Source organism: Antedon bifida, chromosome 9, assembly GCF_963402885.1.
Source record: "Antedon bifida chromosome 9, ecAntBifi1.1, whole genome shotgun sequence".
NCBI classification, from domain to species: Eukaryota; Metazoa; Echinodermata; class Crinoidea; order Comatulida; family Antedonidae; genus Antedon; species Antedon bifida.
The window spans coordinates 1,192,714-1,215,088 of NC_136234.1; the positions used below are offsets into that span (position 1 = coordinate 1,192,714).

The 22,375-nt window shown below is 32.4% G+C and overlaps 2 protein-coding genes and 1 pseudogene across 3 annotated transcripts; all 3 read left to right on the plus strand.

Moving 5' to 3' along the window:
* Positions 1–2,972: 2,972 nt before the first annotated feature.
* Positions 2,973–4,806, plus strand: LOC144851761 (uncharacterized). The gene is made up of 3 exons (XM_078709365.1): positions 2,973–3,244; positions 3,366–3,422; positions 4,039–4,806. Exons 2-3 carry the CDS (start codon positions 3,404–3,406, stop codon positions 4,779–4,781), a joined length of 762 nt encoding a protein of 253 aa, XP_078565491.1. The 5' UTR covers positions 2,973–3,244; positions 3,366–3,403; the 3' UTR covers positions 4,782–4,806.
* Positions 4,807–9,872: 5,066 nt separating this feature from the next.
* On the plus strand, positions 9,873–12,963 carry LOC144852194 (uncharacterized). Its single transcript, XM_078709944.1, has 3 exons — positions 9,873–10,510; positions 10,553–11,997; positions 12,158–12,963. Exons 1-3 carry the CDS (start codon positions 10,182–10,184, stop codon positions 12,961–12,963), a joined length of 2,580 nt encoding a protein of 859 aa, XP_078566070.1. The 5' UTR covers positions 9,873–10,181.
* Positions 12,964–14,128: 1,165 nt separating this feature from the next.
* LOC144852195 (uncharacterized) lies at positions 14,129–17,925 on the plus strand (annotated as a pseudogene). Its single transcript, XR_013614276.1, has 5 exons — positions 14,129–14,355; positions 15,999–16,540; positions 16,571–17,131; positions 17,182–17,248; positions 17,701–17,925. The product of XR_013614276.1 is annotated as an uncharacterized LOC144852195 (transcript).
* The last annotated feature ends 4,450 nt before the right edge of the window (positions 17,926–22,375 follow it).

Genomic DNA, 22,375 nt, shown 5'->3' on the forward strand with positions numbered 1-22,375 from the left:
CTAAATTTAGACCTAGCTTCACTTCACTATTTGCTAGAACTTAATCATTTCTTGAATTTTATAAAGCAATAGCTACAATTTTGGTATTAGTTTAAAATGTTATTAATAATCACTAACGACTGGCGTCACAGGCATTACACACAAATTCTAAAATTAGGTCACAACGCAAGTTTCGTGTCACAATGGGAATATAATTCGATTTTCGTTTTTGTTATTTCATTAAAGATGTAGTGTCCTCCAAAACATGAAAAATTTCAAATCAAAATTTAATCACTTCCATAGGCCAACATTCCATTTTATGAGACACAAAATATATACAAATATTTTATGCAATTTAATATAGTTTTATTGTTTGCATTATGTGTAGGCATATAGGCCTATGTTATTTGGTTTATTACCAGACATACTGTAACTCACCGTTGCGTATGGTTAACAGAAACACGAACATTTCACAAACTTTTTAAAAAAAAGTACGACGAAAAAGACGACTGGAATTAATATGTCGATACAGGGATGGCCCTAGACTAAACTATTATAAGGTAAACTTAATCTACTAATATAACCATTTTAAAGTACATTAGAATCTACTAAAGGGAACACATAGGAGATTCTTGTTTCTTATGAGCGGGGACGTACACAAATACCAACATTTGTCATTGGTTACTGTGGCGCTACATGTAGTCTATTAAATCTGTTCAGACGGCAAAACAACTTTGTAAAATGTTTTTTGAAATGTGGATTTCTGGCTGCGTATAGGAATGGATTTAGAAAGGAGTTTGACCAGAGCAGAATGTTAACTATCTGCCATATTAGATCACTAACCCAACCCCAACCATAGATGCTCTGAAGAGTGATCACAGCGGTGAACGGCAACCAGCAAACGCAGAATACGAACACCAAACTCGTTAACATTACAAATGCATTCGGAGAACGGTGAACTTGCTGATGATGAGTGCTCATTCTGGATGTAGATGCGTTGCTTCTATTACAAGTCTCTGATTTGATTGACTTGCGTTCGTCACCATTTTGTTGTAACGGTTTGCTATTCTGACTACAAGTGTTGGTTGTAGATGTATTTACATGGGTTCCAATACATGATTCTACTTTCAAATCGTGATTGGTGTCATTTTGTCGTGGATTGGTGATAGGTTCTTGGAGGCGTTGACTGTCGACCATTCTGGAGGTTTTTCGGTCCGGTTTTTCTTGTAGGCGTATCCTTATTGCTGTTCCTTAACAATGTGTTTCTTTTTAATCCTTTACACTGATTGCCTTTGAGTTCTTTTTGTATCATTGAATTCCGTACGCCACGTGATTTACGTTTCTTAATATAAATGTATACAACACTGTTAAAGTAAATCAAAAACACCAACGGTGTGTACAATATGATGGCAATCACTATCGTTATCGAAGCGTTCTGTGACGTTTTCCAATCGCATTTATATGTGTGAATAATTGCGAGAGTATTTGTACTAAGCTCCGACAACACAAAGACCGTCAAGGAATAAAACGCAATTATTGATAGCCAACCAAGTATACACATTACCTGTGTTCTGCGATGGGTTTGAAAACTGTTATACTTCTGACCTTTTTTGATGAGCCAATACCGATCCAAACTAATGAGTACAATAAGTAAGAACCCTTGGTGACTGGCTAACATAATCTGCCATCAACCAAACCTTGCAAGCGAATCTTCCAGTTGCCCAATAGCCGTACTGAAGGAAGAGGATGTTTAGAGGCATAACTATAGTCCAATCAACAAATCGGCTATCGACAGATTCAAAATGAATACATTTGCTGGTTTGGAGTTAATTTTCTTGTCGAAACACCGTGCAACAACCACAAGAATATGTCCACAAATCGTTATCAATGCCATAATCCACAGACTGATTATAACTACAACATGCGAAGTATCCTTTGGTGTACTCGTCTCAGTTTCGTTAAACATTTCTTCAGAATCCATTTCAGTGTTGTACGATTGGACCGTATACTTTTCTGACAAGTCAACCGATCATCTGCCGTTCTCAGTTAACCGTATGACACAGGACTTAGTAAATATGAATATAAGAAATGTTGCCCCGTTCCTCAAGCTGTTTAATTTATATGACTGGTGGAACTATAGCTACGAGTTAGAATAACGAAGTTAATTTGAGGTTTCAGTGATTATGCAATGTGAACAATAGTGTATGGTAATTAAAGAATGAAATCACCTCTGTAAAGACATTGATGACGTACAACGTTGAGTAAAACAAATGAAATCAAGTTAATTGTTTGGGCAAAAAAGGTGTTGTGGCAATTAAGAAGAAGATGAAATCAGTTTGAAGCAAGCAAAAGAACTGCTTATGATTGATTGCAATCAAATTAAAATGGTGACGAAACAGGAGAAAACAAGAACTGTCGCAGGAATACATAACAACACAGTACAAGTATAATCTCGGATCATTTAGAAGTCGCTTGATTGGTCAAATCATGGAGAAATACATTTACATAATTATTATTTTATGGCCAGTCAAAACAGAGGTATAACATGTAATGTAATGTTACATTTCTTCAGAAATAATAAACTATCGCACTGTTTCGTAGGACATTGTTGTGTGGTTGACCTCCATTTTAATTATTGTCTATTATCAGTATAACTTCAAAACTAAAAGACGGATCTTTATCAAATTTAAACCATAGATAGATGTGTGGTCACAGACGACTTTTTATTTTTGAAGAAATCTAAACCAGGATCGGGCCAATTCTGGACCACTTTTTTTTATTTTATTTTTACTAACTTTATGTCATAGTCAAAACTATACAAGAGGATCTTTATCACAATTCTTGATCTTTAATTTTCTCCCACTCCTGACGGTGGTTGGAATAATCTTTGGTTGGCAGCTCTTAAGTGTTTATGAATATAATTACTATGTTTAATATAGTTGCCTTATCTTTTCATTACGTCTAACCTAATATCTCAGCGGGGGTACTACGCTGTTCCGATTCTGTATTCACTCTTTGTTGTACCGGTACTTAGCAATTTATGGAGCGTGTTTTACGACTCATGATCTGCACTTTACCCCTGGCTAAGTATTTATTTGAAACGTTACCATGCGAACGATTTTACAACATCTCAATGGTACCGTGTTTACACGGATACAACATAGCAGATTATGACTAACAGTAGGCCTACATTAAGTATACGGATTATATCTCCGGTAATGTTTGTCTATCAATGTAGGCCTATACATTCTTCATCATCTTGCTAGTAAGTCATTAGTCTTACATTTTAGTTTCAAAAACCTCGTGGAACATTTTGTCTATTCAGCAGACTTGGTAAAACTAGTAGGCCTAGTTTTAACAAGTTTTCTATATTTTATTTTTTTTAGATAAAGAAAATGTTTGAACACTGACCATTGTTTGGAAAATGTATGGAGGTGATACAGGTATGTTGTACTACCATCTTATACGACTGTATAGTTTAACAACACTCGATCATGCATTTGTAATGACGTTCCTCGCGAAATCAACTTATATTCGCGATAAACTTATTATTCCACTGACACCTGCTCCCTTGCATCTGGGAAAATGTATCATAACTAAAAAATAACATCGATTATTAGATCCACATGTGATAATGTGTGAAGAAAATTATTATCGATTCCAGTTATTGGCGGGTAATTGAAGTGCTCTTCAACTAATGTTGTATTGATTTACACATGCACTGGAAGCAGTTGCACATTATTCGGCGGTCTGAACATTTTCCTGGCTGCAACAGTACTGTACTACATATGTACATCATAGGCCTATTCTCCGCGACGCGCGGTGTCTGTTAAAAGGCGTGTGGAACTGATCGTGTCGCACCCACCCTTTGATCTCCGGAGCTCAGAATTCTGTTGTTAAATTTCCCTTGATTTCATAGTCACTCGCCTCGCGCGTAGCACGCGTGTTCACGTTAAACTACCTAGTGTATGAAACGTCGAACAAATTGTTAATGTTAGTATGTATTTCTAATTATTTTAATGGTATATAGTGTTAATGTATATGTGGTTTGTTCTTCAGGAGATTACTTGGATCCGCTTAGGGCTTGTTCTCTGTCTGGTGAGAGTCAAGTTGACGTCGGAATCTCTGAACCTGCTACCAATGCTAAGTTCGGCGCAATTATCAAACAGAGAAGACGAACAAACAATAGAACATCCGTGTTGAATGACGTTGAAAAGGCGCGCCTGGATTTGTTGGTCAAACGAATTGATGGTCAGCGCGTGGTCACGCAGACGATATTAAACCGTCAGAAGAAAAAAGTAGAGAATTCCCTTATTGCGATTGAAGATCATAAAAAAGAATTTCAGAAATATAGCGATGGTTCTGTAACTACTGAAAGTGTAACCAGGTCGAACAAGAAGAATAAAAGATCTCTGTCTCCTGGGACAACTCCACTCAATGTGACCGGGATTGAGTTAAAAGAAAAACACCGTTTGACACAGAATGAAAAAGGTTCTAGTCGTAAAATGAAGATGTTGAAACACACACAAGAGAAACCTAAAGAAAAACAAGCAGATACACACGTTACTGTTATTCGTTTCCCTGCAATTGGAAAAATATTATATCAAAAGGAAATCAAGCCAAAAGATGTTGAGCCAACTCAAAAAATGCAATCGCAACATCACCAATCGCACGGCATGCGACGCGCGACAAGGGCGTGGTCTGAACCGCATTCTGTTGGCTCATGTAGGCCTAACGGCAGCAAACGCAAACATAGAAAATGTTCCAGAAAGAAACGTAGTTCAATGAGTATAGATAAATAAAAGCAATGGCTTGCAATAAAAAAAAGTGTAAAATGACCTTATTATAAAACATAAATGGTGTTTTAAATAGATTTAATGACAAAATTATCTTTGACGATGATCTTGATAAGCAGAAATGACAATTGCTAATAATAATTAGTTATAACAATATAATAGTATATTAGCGATACATATTAAATTAGTTACAAGCTGAGGCTTAGTGCTTCGGACCAACTTTTGAGTATAGTCCCACACGTATTAAGGTCACCAACTTACGCGGGTAAATAACTAAGTGTGAACGCGCCCCATGATTCCGCTGACAATACATGACAGCAATGATAGGATACGACCATAATGCCGGTTTGCCTTTACAACTTTATAAATTATGTATATCCATGGAGAAATAAGTTATTTCTCCATGGTATATCGAACTTAAACAAATATTGACTATAAACCTTCGGCTATATAGTGCTGTCAAAATAAATGCCTCAAAGTAAACATCCTCTGGGTTTCTGATAAAAATTGTGAACATTTACATAAACGCTTAGACGATTTTTTTTAATCGCATAAGAAGATTACAATTTAAATTGTTCGCGGCATAATTTATTCATCATCTCCGTAAGTACATCTTCATTAAAATTGCCTTTAGTACTATCATATTAATTGATCTAGTGGATATATAAGCTGGTATTAATCCCTTTCCATTACGAAAAACCATTAATAGCAGGATTAGTGATGGAATATAAAAATGGTTTTCATCTATCTTTGTCGCCAATAATACTAACATGACAGTAAGTAAAAGTGACATAAACATGTCACTGTGAATACCATCAAGGACGGTCTGACTGGAAATATTTTATTTTAAAATGGAATCTAAAGCTCTGTCTACACAAAGTTTTTGTGACCAATTACACGCGATAGTTTGAATAATCTATCGCTTGTGATTGGTCAAATCACTCGCGTTGGGCTCATGTCCTTGGCTAGGATATGAGTGTATCCAAAAGGTTATAGGCTACCCTCAATCGTATGAACTATGATTGATAGGCTGTAGAACTAATTTCCTTTGAGATACTATGTTATGGCAGTTTGGTAGCTTCTTTCAACTGTGTGTTATATGATCTAGATGTTTATACTTATCGCATTAACGGTTTCTGTACAATAATTATTGTAAAGGATCTGTGCATTAGTGGGAACTTTTCGATTACGTCATGATTAAGCTGACACCAAGGAGTGTACGAAGCAAAATAAGCGTCGCAGTAAACATGCGCAATTGCCTCTTATAATTCGTCAAATCAATTACGTTGCGTTACGTCCTCTAGTCTAAAGGGAACCAAGCAAATAGCATCGTTCTGACGTCGAATGGGAAAGTCCCTAACATGATATTCTATAAAACATATTCGTCGCTATTCAGTAAGTCACTGGGTGATTTTGTTTACAAGTCTACGATGTAAGACTAATGTGAACAATAAGTTAACTGTATAACTAGGTGACACCCTGCGCAGGAAATACTATTATAACCCCACTTGAGCAGCATGCCATGCATTTACAAATGTCCTGGTATTCTAACGGTACCCATAAATGCTCAGAACATCGGATTGTATCACCTCTTGTTATCAATTAAAATATGATAGTCAGGTTATAAATATTTTAATAGGAGATGATATCAACGTTCAATTAGTCCATTCCTATGGGACAACATATTATATTTGATACAGTCTCATAAAACTTTGTTAATTATCAAATTATAAGTGTTACGAGTATGAGTGTCGCATGCAAGGCAACATTTGATGATATTAACCTAATAAACATTGGTTAGTATGCTACTAAAATAATATTGGGCACACTTGCGTCACGTGATTGCTCTATTGGGAAGAGAGAATAATGCGCGTTCACGTAATGCGCATAGCTGTCAGGTTTTAGGAGAGCTAAATAGATTAGGTGAAGGACCTTTAATAATTGTATAACTTACAGTAATAATAAAATGTCTACCCGGCATGACGCGTAATGTATCAAACGTCATTCTAAAATGACATGTCAATTAAGTTTAAGAAATGATCTCCTTACCAAGCTATGTAATTTTACGAGAGCAACTGTTGGCTAAAAGGTTTAAGATTGCGAATTATTCGGCTTTAAGTGGAGTTCTATTTCCTTGTACTATTTTCCAGTTCTTAACATTCGAAAGTAATAACACTAGCATTAATATTATTTAGCCTAGATTAAAAAATTATTTGGATTTGCGTCATTTGTTCGAAGCATTCATTCTTCTTCAAATACTTGCATTGGTTTTGTTTGTAAGATTTTATTTGAAGTAGAAAACAACACATTTCACCTGGTAATACCTGGTTACGAGATTATTTTAGGAGTCGAGTGCATTGTCTAATAAGTGCTTGCGGCGATGTAATTATTGGCGGCATTGATTGGTGTTTATGTCTGATTTCCAACAAAACATATAACCAACATAAATAATATAAACATTAGAAATATCATCCAGATTATTTTCAAGAATCTAATGGACTGATTGATAGTTATTATAGAATTCTTAAAATGAGGAGAAAAGCATCAACACTGATTCTAAATTCTCTCTTTTCTAAGCTAGCTGCTTTTGATTATAAAACCAAACTACCGAGGCCTCAAAACCTTTAAAAATGTATTGTCCACCAAATAAATGAAAAATTAAGATTATAAAATCAAACATTTAATAATAGGCCATTTTGAAGTTTTAATAAATCACTGTAAAAAAAATCTGTAATTTTACAGATAATATTCTACATTTTTTGTTTGTTATTTATTTTTACAGCATAATTTTGTTGAAAAATACATTTTTGCAGTGAAATTCTCTGTTATATTACGAAATTCCGTAAACTTACTACATATCTGTAAATTGACGGGAAAAAAATAATTTAACAACATAACTGTTGGAATTTTAAATTCATACTGTATTTTTACTGAATGTTTTAGGTAATTATTCTGTAATTTTACAGAGAATATTTTACAGATACAGTTTACAATCTAATTATGTTAAAAATACATTTTTACTGTAAAGGTCTGTGTTATTTTACAGAAGACCATAAATTAACTACACATTTGTAAATATACGGCCAATAAAAATACATTATCTATAAAAATAGATAAATAATATAAATAGATAAAATCTGAAATTACATTAAAAAACTATATTTTTAATTAACATTTTATTTTACTGTCAATTTCTCTTTAAATTCTACACATTTCGACTATTATTTAATTTAACAACATAACTGTAAAATAAATTTACATTTTTACTGTATACTACTACGGACAATTTTAGATATCTGTAATTTTACAGAGAGTATTTTACAGATTCTGCAGTTACAGAAAAATTTATTTCAAAAATACATTTTTTGCTGTAAAGTTATCTGTTATTTTACTGAATACCGTAAATTTACTAACTTTACAATAAAATAATTATTCTCTTTGAAAATAAATAATATAAAATTACAGAACAAAATCTCTATTTACAATTAACATTTATTTTACTGTCAAAATACAATCAAATTCTCTTTTAATTCTACACATATCGACTATTAGTTTTTTTAACAACAAAACTGTTAGGAATTTACATTTTCACTGTTTTATTACAGACAATGAAGATATCTATCTAAATCTGTAATTTTACAAACATACAGAGAATGTTTTACAGATTCATTACGGCATAGGCCTGTGTTTTAATAGGCCTATATGTTTGAAAGTGTTCTGTTATTTTACGGACCATAGGCTTAAATTAACTATTATTATTTGTAAAATAATTATTCTCTGTGAAAATTAATAATATAACATTACAGAACAGTTTCTATTTTCAATTAACATTTAGCCTACTGTAAAAACACAATCAATTTCTCTTTAATTCTACACATATCCACTATTAATTTTAATTATTAAAATTAATTCCCTAACTGTTTGGAATTTACATTTTCGCTGTTTTATACGGACAATGGAGATCTATTAATTGTTTTCTGTTAGTTTACAGAGAATGTTTTACAGATTAGTTACGGCAATTAATTAATGTTTTGCTGTAAACCAGAACTTTCTGTTTTTTTACAGAATACCGTAAATTAAATATATTTATAAATTTACAGTAGGCCTAAATCATTCTTTGTGAAACAAAAAAATCTCTATTTTTAATTAACTATTTAAATTCATTTTTATTGAAATAAATAATAATTAATATTTTCTTGAAAAAAAACATTAAACTAACCATCATTTTTTTTTTTGACACATTGTTTCAATTAATTCATGGGCACATCGGGAAGAATATGTTTTTCCTGCTCATGATCATTCAAACGAAAATCTTCTAGAATCTTCTTCTATTGATTCGCGCGCGAATTGGAGGAAAGAGTCAAAAGACAGGGAAGAGGAATCACATGGCTGGCTGATGCTGGAGATCTGAGTGATCATCTGACCCAGAAGGAGCTACTGTAATATAAGGTCGAACTAACAAGCTTTTTCATTTGAACTTTTTAAAGATGTATTGTCCCTTGAAACACAAAAAAATGAAGGTCAAAATATTCTAAATTTAAATTGGCCATATCAAAATAATATTAAAGTTATTCACTTTAAGTCGAAAATTCGAGTCAAAAACAACAATTTTACGTAATTAAAAGCTAAATTAATTAATTACATTTCGTCTGGAAAATCGTCGCGAACGAAAGTAAACAAAGATTTCAAACCACGAGTATACATTATGCATGATGCTAATTAGGATTGTTTACAACTCTTCAAGGTTGAGAAGGTGTTTTTAAACAGATCGCGAGGAAGTTTTATGAGTACGCATACAGAGTAGCCAAATAAGCGCGTTGCATTATGAGGTATGTTTTGATTGAAAAGCTTTGACTGGAAGTCAAAGTTATTTTTTGAACCAAAAAATGTCTGTATTTCAGTTAAATGATTTTTTTTTCGACTAATTTTTGGTGAAAGTTAATAACTATTATGATACTTCAAAATGACCCACTTTTTTTCGAAATCTTTTATTTTTTCTTTTTTTGGAATTTGACAAAGGGACAATACATCTTTAAGGTTGATGAATGTGTAGGCCTACTTATTTGCATCTATATTCACTGCGTTGAGATTAGGTAGCCTAAAAACGAAAGGCCTATATAAATATAGGCCTGGCCCTAGGCTAGTGTAATTAGTATTAGGCATTTATGTAGGCCCTCTATAGCTAGACTTGATAACATATTATTAGTACTAACTATATTGCCTAGCTAATTGTTTGTCTAACCTAAGCTGAAATAACAATACATAGGCCTAAATAAAATTGTAAAATAATGAAACAAGATTTTTATTAAATAGCAATAATATAATAAGAAGTAAACAGTAAATAATCATATTACAGTATTGCAAATTGTATATAATAGAAAGTTGTATTACATTGTCGCCCAACCAATGCATTTATTTATTATACTAAACATTAAACAAGTAATATTGCATATTGGATTTTTATTCTTCATTGCAATGCTTACCTGTCCACTTTGTCACTATTCAACGTACTCAATCAAATCATATTCTAAGCATTATAGAATTCATAGAAATGTACATAATTTCAACTTTCCCTGTGGTGTTTCAAACTGTTTTAAATCATTTTCTACTTACTCTGCATTTAACAGTCACATTAGTCGGAATCATAAACAGTATCGAGTGGAAAATTCAGTGGTTGGACCTATATCTTCAGATATAGGCCTACCTATAAAATGCAATGTTGGTATATGTGAACAGTATTGTAGTGATATGTCCTCTTTAATTTAACACATGAAAACCCACATTGATTTTGGCACTCGGGTAAGTTGTCCCTATAGTACATGCACAAAATCATTTAATAATAAATCATCCTTCAAGTCTCATGTATCTCGATACCATAGGAACTATTTGATACAGAGTAGGTCCCCTATTCTAGATGATCAAGTTGGGCCAGGTAGTTCCAGACCTAGTACTGACATGATTCCAGAGGTAGAAGACACCCACACAGGGTCAGACAGTAGTTATGCTAATGTTAATGACCAAACACTTTCAGATAATAATAATACAAATAGCCAAGATGTTGACAGTTTTACTCATAACTTGGCACTTTTCTGCTTGAAACTACAAGCAGAACACTTAATCCCAGAAAGAACTGTACAAACCATAGTTGAAGAATTAGAAAGCATACAAACTATTGCTAGTGATTCTTATATGTGTAGACTAAGACAAATATTGCAAGATCAAGGTCTACAAGAAAACATTATTCTTGCCATAACCAATGAAATGGAATGTAAGAATGAATGGAATGAAGTTTTAGATAGAAAATCTGGAACCCTAAGGTCTATTTACAAGAGAAAACACTATTACCAATCCAAAATGATATATGTAGTGCCTGAATCTATATGTTTAGAAAGAAACCACCTTCAAGGATCTGTTTGTTGTCACTATGTACCCATTAGAGAAACCCTGCCTATGCATATGAGAGACCAATCTGTTCAAACCCATATCAAACCATTTCATAAAACTAATATGTCTGGTATTTTGTCAGATTTCACTGATGGAAGTGCGTTTATAGAGAATGATTTTTTTAAATTGCATAGTAGATCACTACAAATCATACTATTCCAAGATGCCTTTGAGATTGTAAACCCACTAGGATCTAGTAAAAAGAAGTATAAGATGTTAGGAGTTTACATGTCCCTAGGAAATATCCCACGACAGTTTCGGTCATCTATCAACAATATTCAACTTGTTCTTTTGTGCAAAGAAAAAGACTTTAAGAAATTTGGGCAGGAGAAGATTTTTGGAAGGTTAATTAAAGACTTGAAAGAATTAGAACATGTTGGGATACAGACCCCTATTGGTCTGCTCAAAGGTTGTGTTGTTTCTATTACAGGTGATAATTTAGGGTCACATTGTATAGGAGGATTCACAGAAAACTTCAGCACTACACCATATTTTTGTCGATATTGTGAAATTACACATGTTGAATTTGATACAGGAAATGCATTTGCTATTGGTAAGGAGCGTAGTCTGGCAAGTTACAATGATGCACTAAAATATCTTGAAGAGAATCCAGAGGTTAATTTATATAATGGAATTAAGTTTGACTCAGCATTCAATTCATTAGATTACTTTCATGTATGCCCTTCGGGTCTTCCTCCATGTTTAGGACATGATTTATTTGAGGGTGTTGTTAATTTTGATTTGGCTTTGTACTTGAAATATTTCATCAAAACTAAAAGTTGGTTCACTTACAACATTTTGAACAGAAGAATACAGAAATTCAAATATAATGCTACAGATTTAAGAAATAAACCTGCTGAAGTCAATCTAAGGGAATGTGCTTGGGGGCCACGCTGTACAAAATTGGTGTCTTCTCAGACTTTTGCCATTATTTATAGGTGATAAAATACAAGACACCAACGATCCTTGCTGGCAGGTATGCTTGCTGCTAAGGGATATTGTTGAATTGATTTGTGCTACGTCTATTTCTAGAGAGCAAATTTGTTACCTCAAAGTTCTTTTAGATGAGTACCTTGAAAGCAGAAAAACTATGTTTCCAGAACAAAAGCTGAAACCAAAACATCACTTTTTGTCCCATTACCCTTCTTTGATATCAAAGTTTGGACCACTTATCAGACTCTGGGCAATGCGCTTCGAAAGCAAGCATCAGTATTTCAAAAGGTGTGCATACAATTGTCATAACGTAAAAAATGTCACCAAGACTCTCTCTGAACGACATCAGCTCCTTCAGGCCTACTTTAGTGGTGGATCTGTACTTCCTGCTAAACTTGAAGTTAATAGGGCAATACCTATGTACCCTGATATTTATGAACAACGAATAACAAGGGCAGTGCAGAACCTTCAAGTAAATGCTGAAAATTCTGTTGTTTGTCAAGAGGTAACTTTGTATGGCACAGTCTATAAGAAAGGAATGTATGTACCTCTTATTATATCAGATGAAAACGTTTACACATTTGGTTGCATCATGATGATTGTTGTCAAGGAATGCAAAGTTGTTTATTTTGTTGTTAGACATTATCAATCTACATATTTGTCAGATATGGGTGTGTATAGCCTTTTAGAAGATTCTGAATCTTACATAGTTTCATGCATTGCAGTATCTGATCTGCTTGATTGGTATCCTCTTTTTTCATACTCCCTTAATGGTCAATCAGTGATTGCATTGAAGCACAAGTTCTGTTAAAAGTAGCTTTCATAACTAGCTTTCTATAATTATTTTCTATTCTTTTTTAGATTTTATGCATTTAAAGACACTAGACCTGCAATTTGAAAAAATAATGCATAAATAAACTTTAAATCAGGTCATTTCTTGTCTTAAAGATGTATTGTCCCCCTGAAAAAATATTTTTCACATATGCCATTTTAATGTCATATAATAGTTATTCACTTTGTCATAAAATTGGATCGGAAAAAAAAATTATTTACCTGATAAAACTGTAAATTAAAGCAAAAAATAGACAAATTGGCTGCCAGTCAATAAGTTTTTGGTTGAATTTAACAGTTTATTTTGTCATTTTATAAGTGAAAACATTATTTTGTCAGGGTTTTTTTCTACAAAATCGATTGCATTTTTTGCATTTGTGGGCGTTTCCACATTTGTGGGTTCAACAAGGTTTCTGTTTTTGAGACCCAACAAAACATTTTCAAGGAGGCTAAAACTACTTTTATATAAAGAAATCGCGAAAACAGAGAACCCAAAACTCCTCAATAGGAAATTTGTCTTGTTTTTTCTATCAAGTACTTTATTTTTTTTATACATTATTATAAATACGGTATATTTTTATTACCTCTAAAAATGGGCAAAATAATTTAGATATCTGCCCAAGTAATTAATAGGGTTCATTATATGCCAAATCAAACAATCATGGTTTCAGAGGTCATTATGTTCAAAATATGCCACAGCAACCTCTAATTTTAGTTGTGAAGCCTTAATTAAGCAATAATTTAAATCTAAGTTTTACCTCTTATACCCTGTAGTTTCAGTCTGTTTTTGATTATGAATAAAGTTTTACTATTTGACCTTTGATTTATGGTAAAAAAATATGCAAATTTTATTTTGTATAATATAAAGACATATAAAATAACACTTAATCACAAATTTATAAAAATGTTCACATTTTAGCCTAAAGTTTTCATTCATATTGTATTCATCAATATTATCGATCTAAAAATACTATACTTTATTGAGTTGTGCCCTAATTTTGCATAATAGTTAGAGTAATTTAGACATACTTTAGGTAAAAAGTAGCAGATACCACTACTTATTTAACTATGTAGAATTTCTATATTGCTATAGTTTAATTCATTGATCTACCTACCTAATTTATTGACCTACAGGAGCATCAAATATGAGTGATTTGAATGATACACTCACTACTGACACAGTAGACTTAGACTTACTCAAAGAGTATATAGTAGATGTTTTGAGAGTTTCAGATGATATAAGAGATGACATCATTGAAAAACTCTTAGAACTTGGTGTAGAAAAACCGTCAGATTTGGAGTATGTTAATGAGGCAGTCACTTGACCTACGAAAAATACAACTTCGTAAGCTATTAAAAAGCTTTAATGATGGTAAGTTTTGATATTAACTATTTTGTTTAAAATTTGATTTCTACTTTTATTGTTGTGTATTTGTTATAAAGTTTATTTGATTAAATCCATGTCAAAGTCACCAGAGGATTCACTTGATTAATTTAAGTATAGTGCATAATTCTAGTAAGAATGCATGCCATAGTTTTGGGATTCAATATTTTGATATTAAAAATCATCAGTGATGATAATTTAATGGTGAAACATTGAATCCCAAGATGATGCAATGTATTTTTAGGTTAATATTAGTAGTAGTATGCATACTTTGTTGTCAAAATTAGCTTTGTCAGACATGCTATTGGTAGGTAGGTTCTCGGTTGAAGTCCTTGTGAAGCTTGTCAATTCCCTGGTTAAGTGGGTTTAGGTATTAAAGTCCTCTAAAATATCTCTTTAGCGTGCCCAAATGTTTTGATCGCAAAACTCCTGCGATAATAGGCTCAGCACAGTAATGAGTTGTGGGTGGAGTAATATCCACCGCAAAAGGGACTGCCCCGTTTGCACTGCGGGAGCTCTCTCCAAGTGTTTATCAAGTGCTACTCTAAGTTGTTTAGAAAAACCTAATTCCTATATAGCAGACAAGTTGTTTGCACCCCAAGGAGCTATAACTGATATAACTGTTTAAAATAGGCATGATTTTCACTCTATGTTGACAGAAATTAATGAATAGAATTGCTTTACAAAATTTCTATTTTTATTTTACCACATTTTGCTTTATTTTAACTTCAATTATATTTTCCAGGGATGTATCAACCTTCTTCCACATCTTCTCTTTTTCCGCATGATTTTTCTTTTTGCACTCCTCCTCCCTCTCCTGCTTCTGCTCCTTCTCTAGAATCTTCTACCACTAATTCTCTACCTATGCTCCAATTTTATCCTTTCTTTCCTTCAATCCAGTATTCTTCTCCACCTCACACCCCTACTTCTAATATATCCCTTGATTGTTTTCCACCTACTCCTCCTAATTATCCTTCCTTTGTTTCTGATTCTCCTTCCTCACCAGTTCTTAGTTCCCCAAATCCCTTTTCTGTTTTATGGTATAGTATTGTTTTATTGCTTTCTATACTACTTTTTCTTTTTTTTGTTTTCATACTTTTTTCATACTACTGGTGAAAATATTTTGATTTATTATTTCCCTCTTATTTAATTTCATGGTGGGTAGGGGGAGGTGTGTGTAAAAAATGATTAAATTGGTAAGTAATTAAGTACCTTGGATGAATCATATTTTTTTACATAACCTGCTTATAGGCTGGGCTAGGAGATGGATCACCAATATAGGCCTATGTACTTGCAACTTAGAATCATTCTTGTACAATTCACAAACATGTGAATGTATTGTTGGCTCATTTTATCAAGGTCTTTTTTTTATTGAAATACAATATTATCAATCATTATTCAAATGTCTACACTTAAACCTTAGATTCGTACCGTGGTACAGCTATTATGCAAATTACATGAATATCACTACTCTAGATTTACTGTGGTATTCACAAAACATTTGGGCTCTCAAACCCTTGAGACTCTATTTCTAATTGGCATGCTACCATAATTTTGCTACCTTTCCTTAAATCATTTGTTCATTGCTGTCCATCACATTTTTAAATATAAATTTGTTTTACTTTCATAAGGGGTGCGATTTACCCAGCGGACAATAGGCTATTCTTCTACATCACCAAATTCAAGTTGTGCAACAGATTCTTCTCCAGACAGGTCTAGCGGTTGGAGTTCTTCATACACATTACCCTGGTCCAAAATGTCAAAAAGTCTTTTGGAAAGTATCAGAAAAAAGGAAAGACCTCTTCCATCTGAAAGGCGCGAAATGATTCGAATATTGGCCGACGACATTTCCAAGAAATTTAGTAAACCCACAAGGAGTCAGCTTGCCGAGGTTGCTTCAAAGGTAGTTTCAGAATATCCAGAAAGTTTTAAAGACTGTTTGGATGATATAGTAGTTGGAACTGGCTATAATTCCCTCCTACGACAACTCGAACACAGATTTCAAAACATTAACCGGTCTACCAAAACTTTGAAGAGGCCCAGTAGTCTTGATCTTGTGGAATCTGATATGCCAGCAAAACAAAAAAAGTCTGTTATTTCATCCTACGGCACTATTGCAATTGAGTATCAGCCTCTGCTACCAGCTGAAGAAGATGAATCAAGTCAGGATTTGAAAAAATAAGCTATGAAGGATATTCATTCAAGAAAAGATTTGAGTTTAGATGATGTAAAAGACTATCTTGATGATACATATCCTACTGTAAGGCTTCTTATAAATGATGGCAATAGCTCAATTGCAAATTTAAAGCAGGAGTGGCCATTTCTGTTTGAGAAGATTGGATTACTCCATCATTTCAAAAGATTAGTGGGTATTGATATAATTGACACTTTTACAGAAGCACTGACCTCTAAAATTCCCAGAGTATTACAGTTCATGAATGCAAAACAAAGTACAAATAAAGCACTCAGGAAAATCTTGAAGGAAATAGTGGAAGCAAAGCGTGATGGTACCAACAGCCCTGATGTTCTTGGCCTTTTGATGGTATTGGCAACATTTTTCGGGGAGGAAACAAGTGAATTAATAATTGTTGAAGAAGTATGTTATAATAATTCTATTTTAAGGTCAATTCATATATTTATCATTAATGTTATTGCTTTTACAAAATACACAATTGTATTTATTGTCTACCATTTCACTGTAATTATAATTTGGATTGCAATTTACTTCTGCACACCTACATTTGGTGATGTTGAGCCATGTGTTGTTTGTAGAACAGAAAAGATATTTTTAATATGAATTTAATCTGTTTTTAGGAGACAAGTTTAGAAGCCGATATTGACACTGAAGTTCTTCCAATCACTCCATGTATAATAGCTCTTGGTAAGTAATAATTCAATCAAACTCTAAAAAATAGCATTGGAAAAGTTTTTTTTTTCATGTTATTGTATTTACTGTGTTTGTTGTCATGAAATGTTATATATTCCATAAACACATTAGTTCTCAGAGAACAATTTCCATCTTTTAAAATGCTTATTTCACTATTCAATTCAATTATCTATTTTGTCAAGCGCTTTGGCTCGAAAATTGTCTTGCATGGGTAAAATACAGACAGTATGGGCAATAGGATAAAATACAAATGCAATAAATACTAAAATATCAGAAAAATTTAAAACATGGCAAGTAGTAAAATATCATAACATTGTTATTGTTAGAGAAAAGAACACTATTTACAATCTTGATAATACGTATATTGAGCTAGCATTAATGTTAAGATACTGTTAAATTTCCAGAAAAGTTCTTTGTCACAGCTGCTTTCTTTCTTTTTAATACAGGTACATCAGCACTGACCTCAACTTCTTTCATGCTAGTTGTTGACCAAGAAATAGTAAATTGCAACATCCACTCCCCATTAGAGGCATTATGCATGTTGTTTGCATCCTTTTTCGTTTTTAACATTGAATATGGAGATAAGAACATTGCAACTTTAGAGTTTATGCAACGGTAAGTATTAATATTTAAATGGTATTTAAGATTCATGTTAATTAAATGTTGCTTTTTCCGATGCTCCTGGGGTATGAAAAATAAAACACTTTCTACTTTTGTTTAATCAACAATGATGTCCCTTGTAATCACTAAGAATTATCTGAAGTCCCATGTCAAAATATAATGAAGAATAATTTGTCATGCCGTTTGGTTCGCATTAACCCTACTGGTTCCAAAACAAAGAAAACCTCAAGATGTAGTGTTAATCCAAAAGTAGTTTCTCTCATCAATGGGCTGAAAGATTTTGAATCTGATTGGAGCCAGTAAGAAAGTTTTTGGAAAGATTAAATGGAAATTCAGTGGTAGATACCCTGATGTGTTTTTTAAAATTGATGTTTTTTTTCAAATTGTGTTTTAAAAGAGATGTTCGGTTTTTTAAGATTTAATAGTGCCACTATGATTAAACAAATGAATTTACTGTTGAAACTAACCATTATGCAATATAATCTTTGTAGAGCCATAACAGAGTGTTCTTGGTGTTGGTTATTTTTTAGAATTTAAGGTTTTCTAAGTTACAGTTATATTATGAAATCATGTCTGGTAAGACAACAATAATAATAAATAGTCATTCAATGAGTGTATAATACATGGTTAGTTTCAACAGTAAATTCATTTGTTTAATCATAGTTGTAGGTGGCTGCCAAAATAAGTTACAATATTGAGTTATAAAAGAAACAAACTTTTATAGATACCCTGATGTGTTTTTTAAAATTGATGTTTTTTTTAATTGTGTTTTAAAAGAAATGTTCGGTTTTTTAAGATTTTATAGTGCCACTATGATTAAACAAATGAATTTACTGTTGAAACTAACCATTATGCAATATAATCTTTGTAGAGCCATAACAGAGTGTTCTTGGTGTTGTTTTTTTTTTTTAGAATTTAAGGTTTTCTAAGTTACAGTTATATTATGAAATCATGTCTGGTAAGACAACAATAATAATAGTCATTCTATGTGTATAATACAGGGTTAGTTTCAACAGTAAATTCAATTGTTTAATCATAGTTGTAGGTGGCTGCCAAAATAAGTTACAATATTGAGTTATAAAAGAAACAAACTTTTATAGATACCCTGATGTGTTTTTTAAAATTGATGTTTTTTTTAATTGTGTTTTAAAAGAAATGTTCAGTTTTTTAAGATTTTATAGTGCCACTATGATTAAACAAATGAATTTACTGTTGAAACTAACCATTATGCAATATAATCTTTGTAGAGCCATAACAGAGTGTTCTTGGTGTTGTTTTTTTTTTTTAGAATTTAAGGTTTTCTAAGTTACAGTTATATTATGAAATCATGTCTGGTAAGACAACAATAATAATAGTCATTCTATGTGTATAATACAGGGTTAGTTTCAACAGTAAATTCAATTGTTTAATCATAGTTGTAGGTGGCTGCCAAAATAAGTTAAAATATTGAGTTATAAAAGAAAGAAACTTTTAGAGATACCCTGATGTATTTTTTTAAATTGTTTTACAAGATGTGTTGTTTAGCAAAGGTTATAATAGTTCCCACTATGCAGTACCAGATAGGTAAATTGATGGCATTATGGTATAATTTACAAATTGAGAAAAAAATTGGAAAGTAATTAAATAATAACTTATTATCTATATTATTTCCTCCATGACTATATGTTGTACTAAAGTAATTGTTTAAAAAATAAATGATTACAGACTATTTCCTGTTTATTTCAAACTGTAGCTGTTATTTTACAGTATGCATGGTCACTGTTTATTTGCTTGTATACGAACATCACATTGTATTGCTATTGTTGTTTTCTATTTTACGGAATTTCTGTAAAAAAAATGTCCCTTATACCATCAGTATGTTGACTTAACATCACATATGTAGTATTTTCTATTTACAGAATTGATAATAAAATAACAGCAAAAACTGGTGTAAACTACGTCGCCATACTGTCTGTTTTTTTACTTGACATCCCATATGTTGTATTTTTATATACAGAATTTCTGTTTAAAAAAATAACAGTAAAAACTGGTGTCAACCACGTCGCCATACCGTCTGTTTTTTTACTTGACATCCCATATGTTGTATTTTTATATACAGAATTTCTGTTTAAAAAAATAACAGTAAAAACTGGTGTCAACCACGTCGCCATACCGTCTGTTTTTTTACTTGACATCCCATATGTTGTATTTTTATATACAGAATTTCTGTTAAAAAAAATAACATCAAAAAGTGGTGTCAACCGCGTCGCCATACCGTCTGTTTTTTTACTTAACATCACATGTTGTATTTTCTATTTACAGATTTTATGAAAATAAAAAGTACAACAGGTGATGTTAAAGACCCCTTCCCTGCAATTTTGGACGTTTTTTGGAAAATAATACATATATATCACTTTAAAAACATTAAACCATGTCATTCCTTGTCTTAAATGTACGTTTTATGGTAAATTATGATAAAAAGTGAGAAACAATGCACTACATAAGTAGCTCGCGGCGATCGACCTCTCGTGGACGGTCTTAGGCCTAGCCTAGCTAGGCTTAGTTTTGTAGGCCTAGCTGGTAAACATCGGTAACGTACGAACATCGTACGCTAGCTATATACCTAGCCTGACGTTGTATAGTTGCTGCATTAATTTTCTTTCTATTTTTGCCAGACTCCGTTGATACAAATTGGGGAAAACCCGGTATTTTCGCTGAAAAGTTAGGAGTCTTCCATTTGTTTTGGCCTCACGATCGATCGAAAAGTGGGCGAATTACAGGTGAAAAACAAAAATATCAATCCGCGCGCAATGCATTTTGGGATTTATAGCGGGCCGCTATAATTATTAGAATCGACTTATTTTTCACATTTTTAACCGTTTAAAGACGAAAAAAGTTATCGCAATAGGACCATATAGTATTATTTTTACATTAAATATAGTTTGTGATCTTAAATTAGATCTAAAAAACGTAGGGAAGGGGGCTTTAAGTAAAAAAACAGACGGTATGGCGACACGGTTGACACCACTTTTTGCTGTTTTTTTACATTTTTTTTTTTACAGTGAAGTTGTTCTTTGGAAGTAGAAGAAAAACACCCAAAAATATTATTTCACTTATAATTAAGACAAAATAAACGGTTAATTTTAACCATAATTCATTGTCTGACAGACAATTTAAGTATTGTTTGCTTTAATTTACGTTTTTCAGGTAAATAATTTTGTTTTCGATCCAGTTTTTGGTCAAACTATTATGACATTAATATGACATACTCAACAAAATTATTAACAAAATATTTTCAGGCGGACAATATATCTTTAAACAATGTTTGCGCGCCTCTGTACAATTACTGACATTAGTTTGTTGAAGCCGTGGAAGCGTTAGAAACTCATACTATATTCATGCACAAACGCTTTTAATTTCAGATATTTACAGTTGTTAACCAAGCTATCTTAATTTTTTGTCTCCGTTGTTGATACAGTGCACGCATAATTTAACCAACAAAATATAGAAACAGTAAGGACAATCCAGGGTCCATCAAGCTACATCAAATTACAACCGTTCCAATAACACAGAATTAAGATAGGCCTATAGCCGACTACTCATAGTATTCATAGACTCTGTTTCAAAACTAATATATTTTTCATCAAGAATTCATAGCAAGTGACTTACAATTGTGCATACTAATTATGTTCACCTTTGACCCAAGAATATAGAGTAGTAATTTGTTTTCTGTCAGGACGTCTCGTGTAGTAACAGGAATATAGTTGATTGCCTGCAAGTTTACGAGGATAATAAAAACAGGAAGATTCTAACATTGCGCAAACATGGTACATACACTTGCATTTAGTTAGCACGTTATAAAGTATAAGAAAACACCATTTTGAAGAATAAAACCACGATTAGACCCATGTAATTATAATGTGTTTTAAAGAGTGCAATACCCATATAATAGACAAAATGACCATATATTTTGTGTTACATTTTTAAATAGTGAAATAAATAAAATAGAAACATAATTATCTGGTGAACAGGTGTAGTACGGTACTGTATGACGTAAATAAATCAAACCCTGGATGACAATGCAAAGTAATGGAACTCCAGTCTGCGTTACCGGTCCGGTTTACTGACGTTTGCGTTCGGAATCCGACTCCGTGTGTGAACGGTGCGATTCTTAAACGTTAAGGCCCATTTACACTAGGGCGATAACGATCGACGATAAAAAGATAAATATGCATTTTCATACCTAAAACAAAATAATTTGAACTATAGGATTATCATCTACTGTATGCTGCCTTTGATGAAAATAATATTTCCACACATCCAATCAAATGACGTCATGATTGGTAAGAAGAGCATGGAAGCAATAATATTGTGACAATACAACGATTTTATTGTTTTTATTGATCATGACGTCATTTGGATTTAAAAAAATATTATTTTTATCAAATACAGCATAAATGATTATCCTATAGTTCTAAAACGGAAACTGTTCTAATTTCTTTTGTTTTATGCAAGAAAAAT

Bases quoted from the DNA above. Each gene is read 5' to 3' on its own strand.
- LOC144852194 (XM_078709944.1), top strand. From the start codon at position 10,182: ATGCATTTATTTATTATACTAAACATTAAACAAGTAATATTGCATATT. The intron at 10,511-10,552 runs GTATTGTAGTGA...ACACATGAAAAC, and splicing joins AATGTTGGTATATGTGAACA to CCACATTGATTTTGGCACTC. The intron at 11,998-12,157 runs GTTGGTTCACTT...CATTATTTATAG, and splicing joins ATATTTCATCAAAACTAAAA to GTGATAAAATACAAGACACC.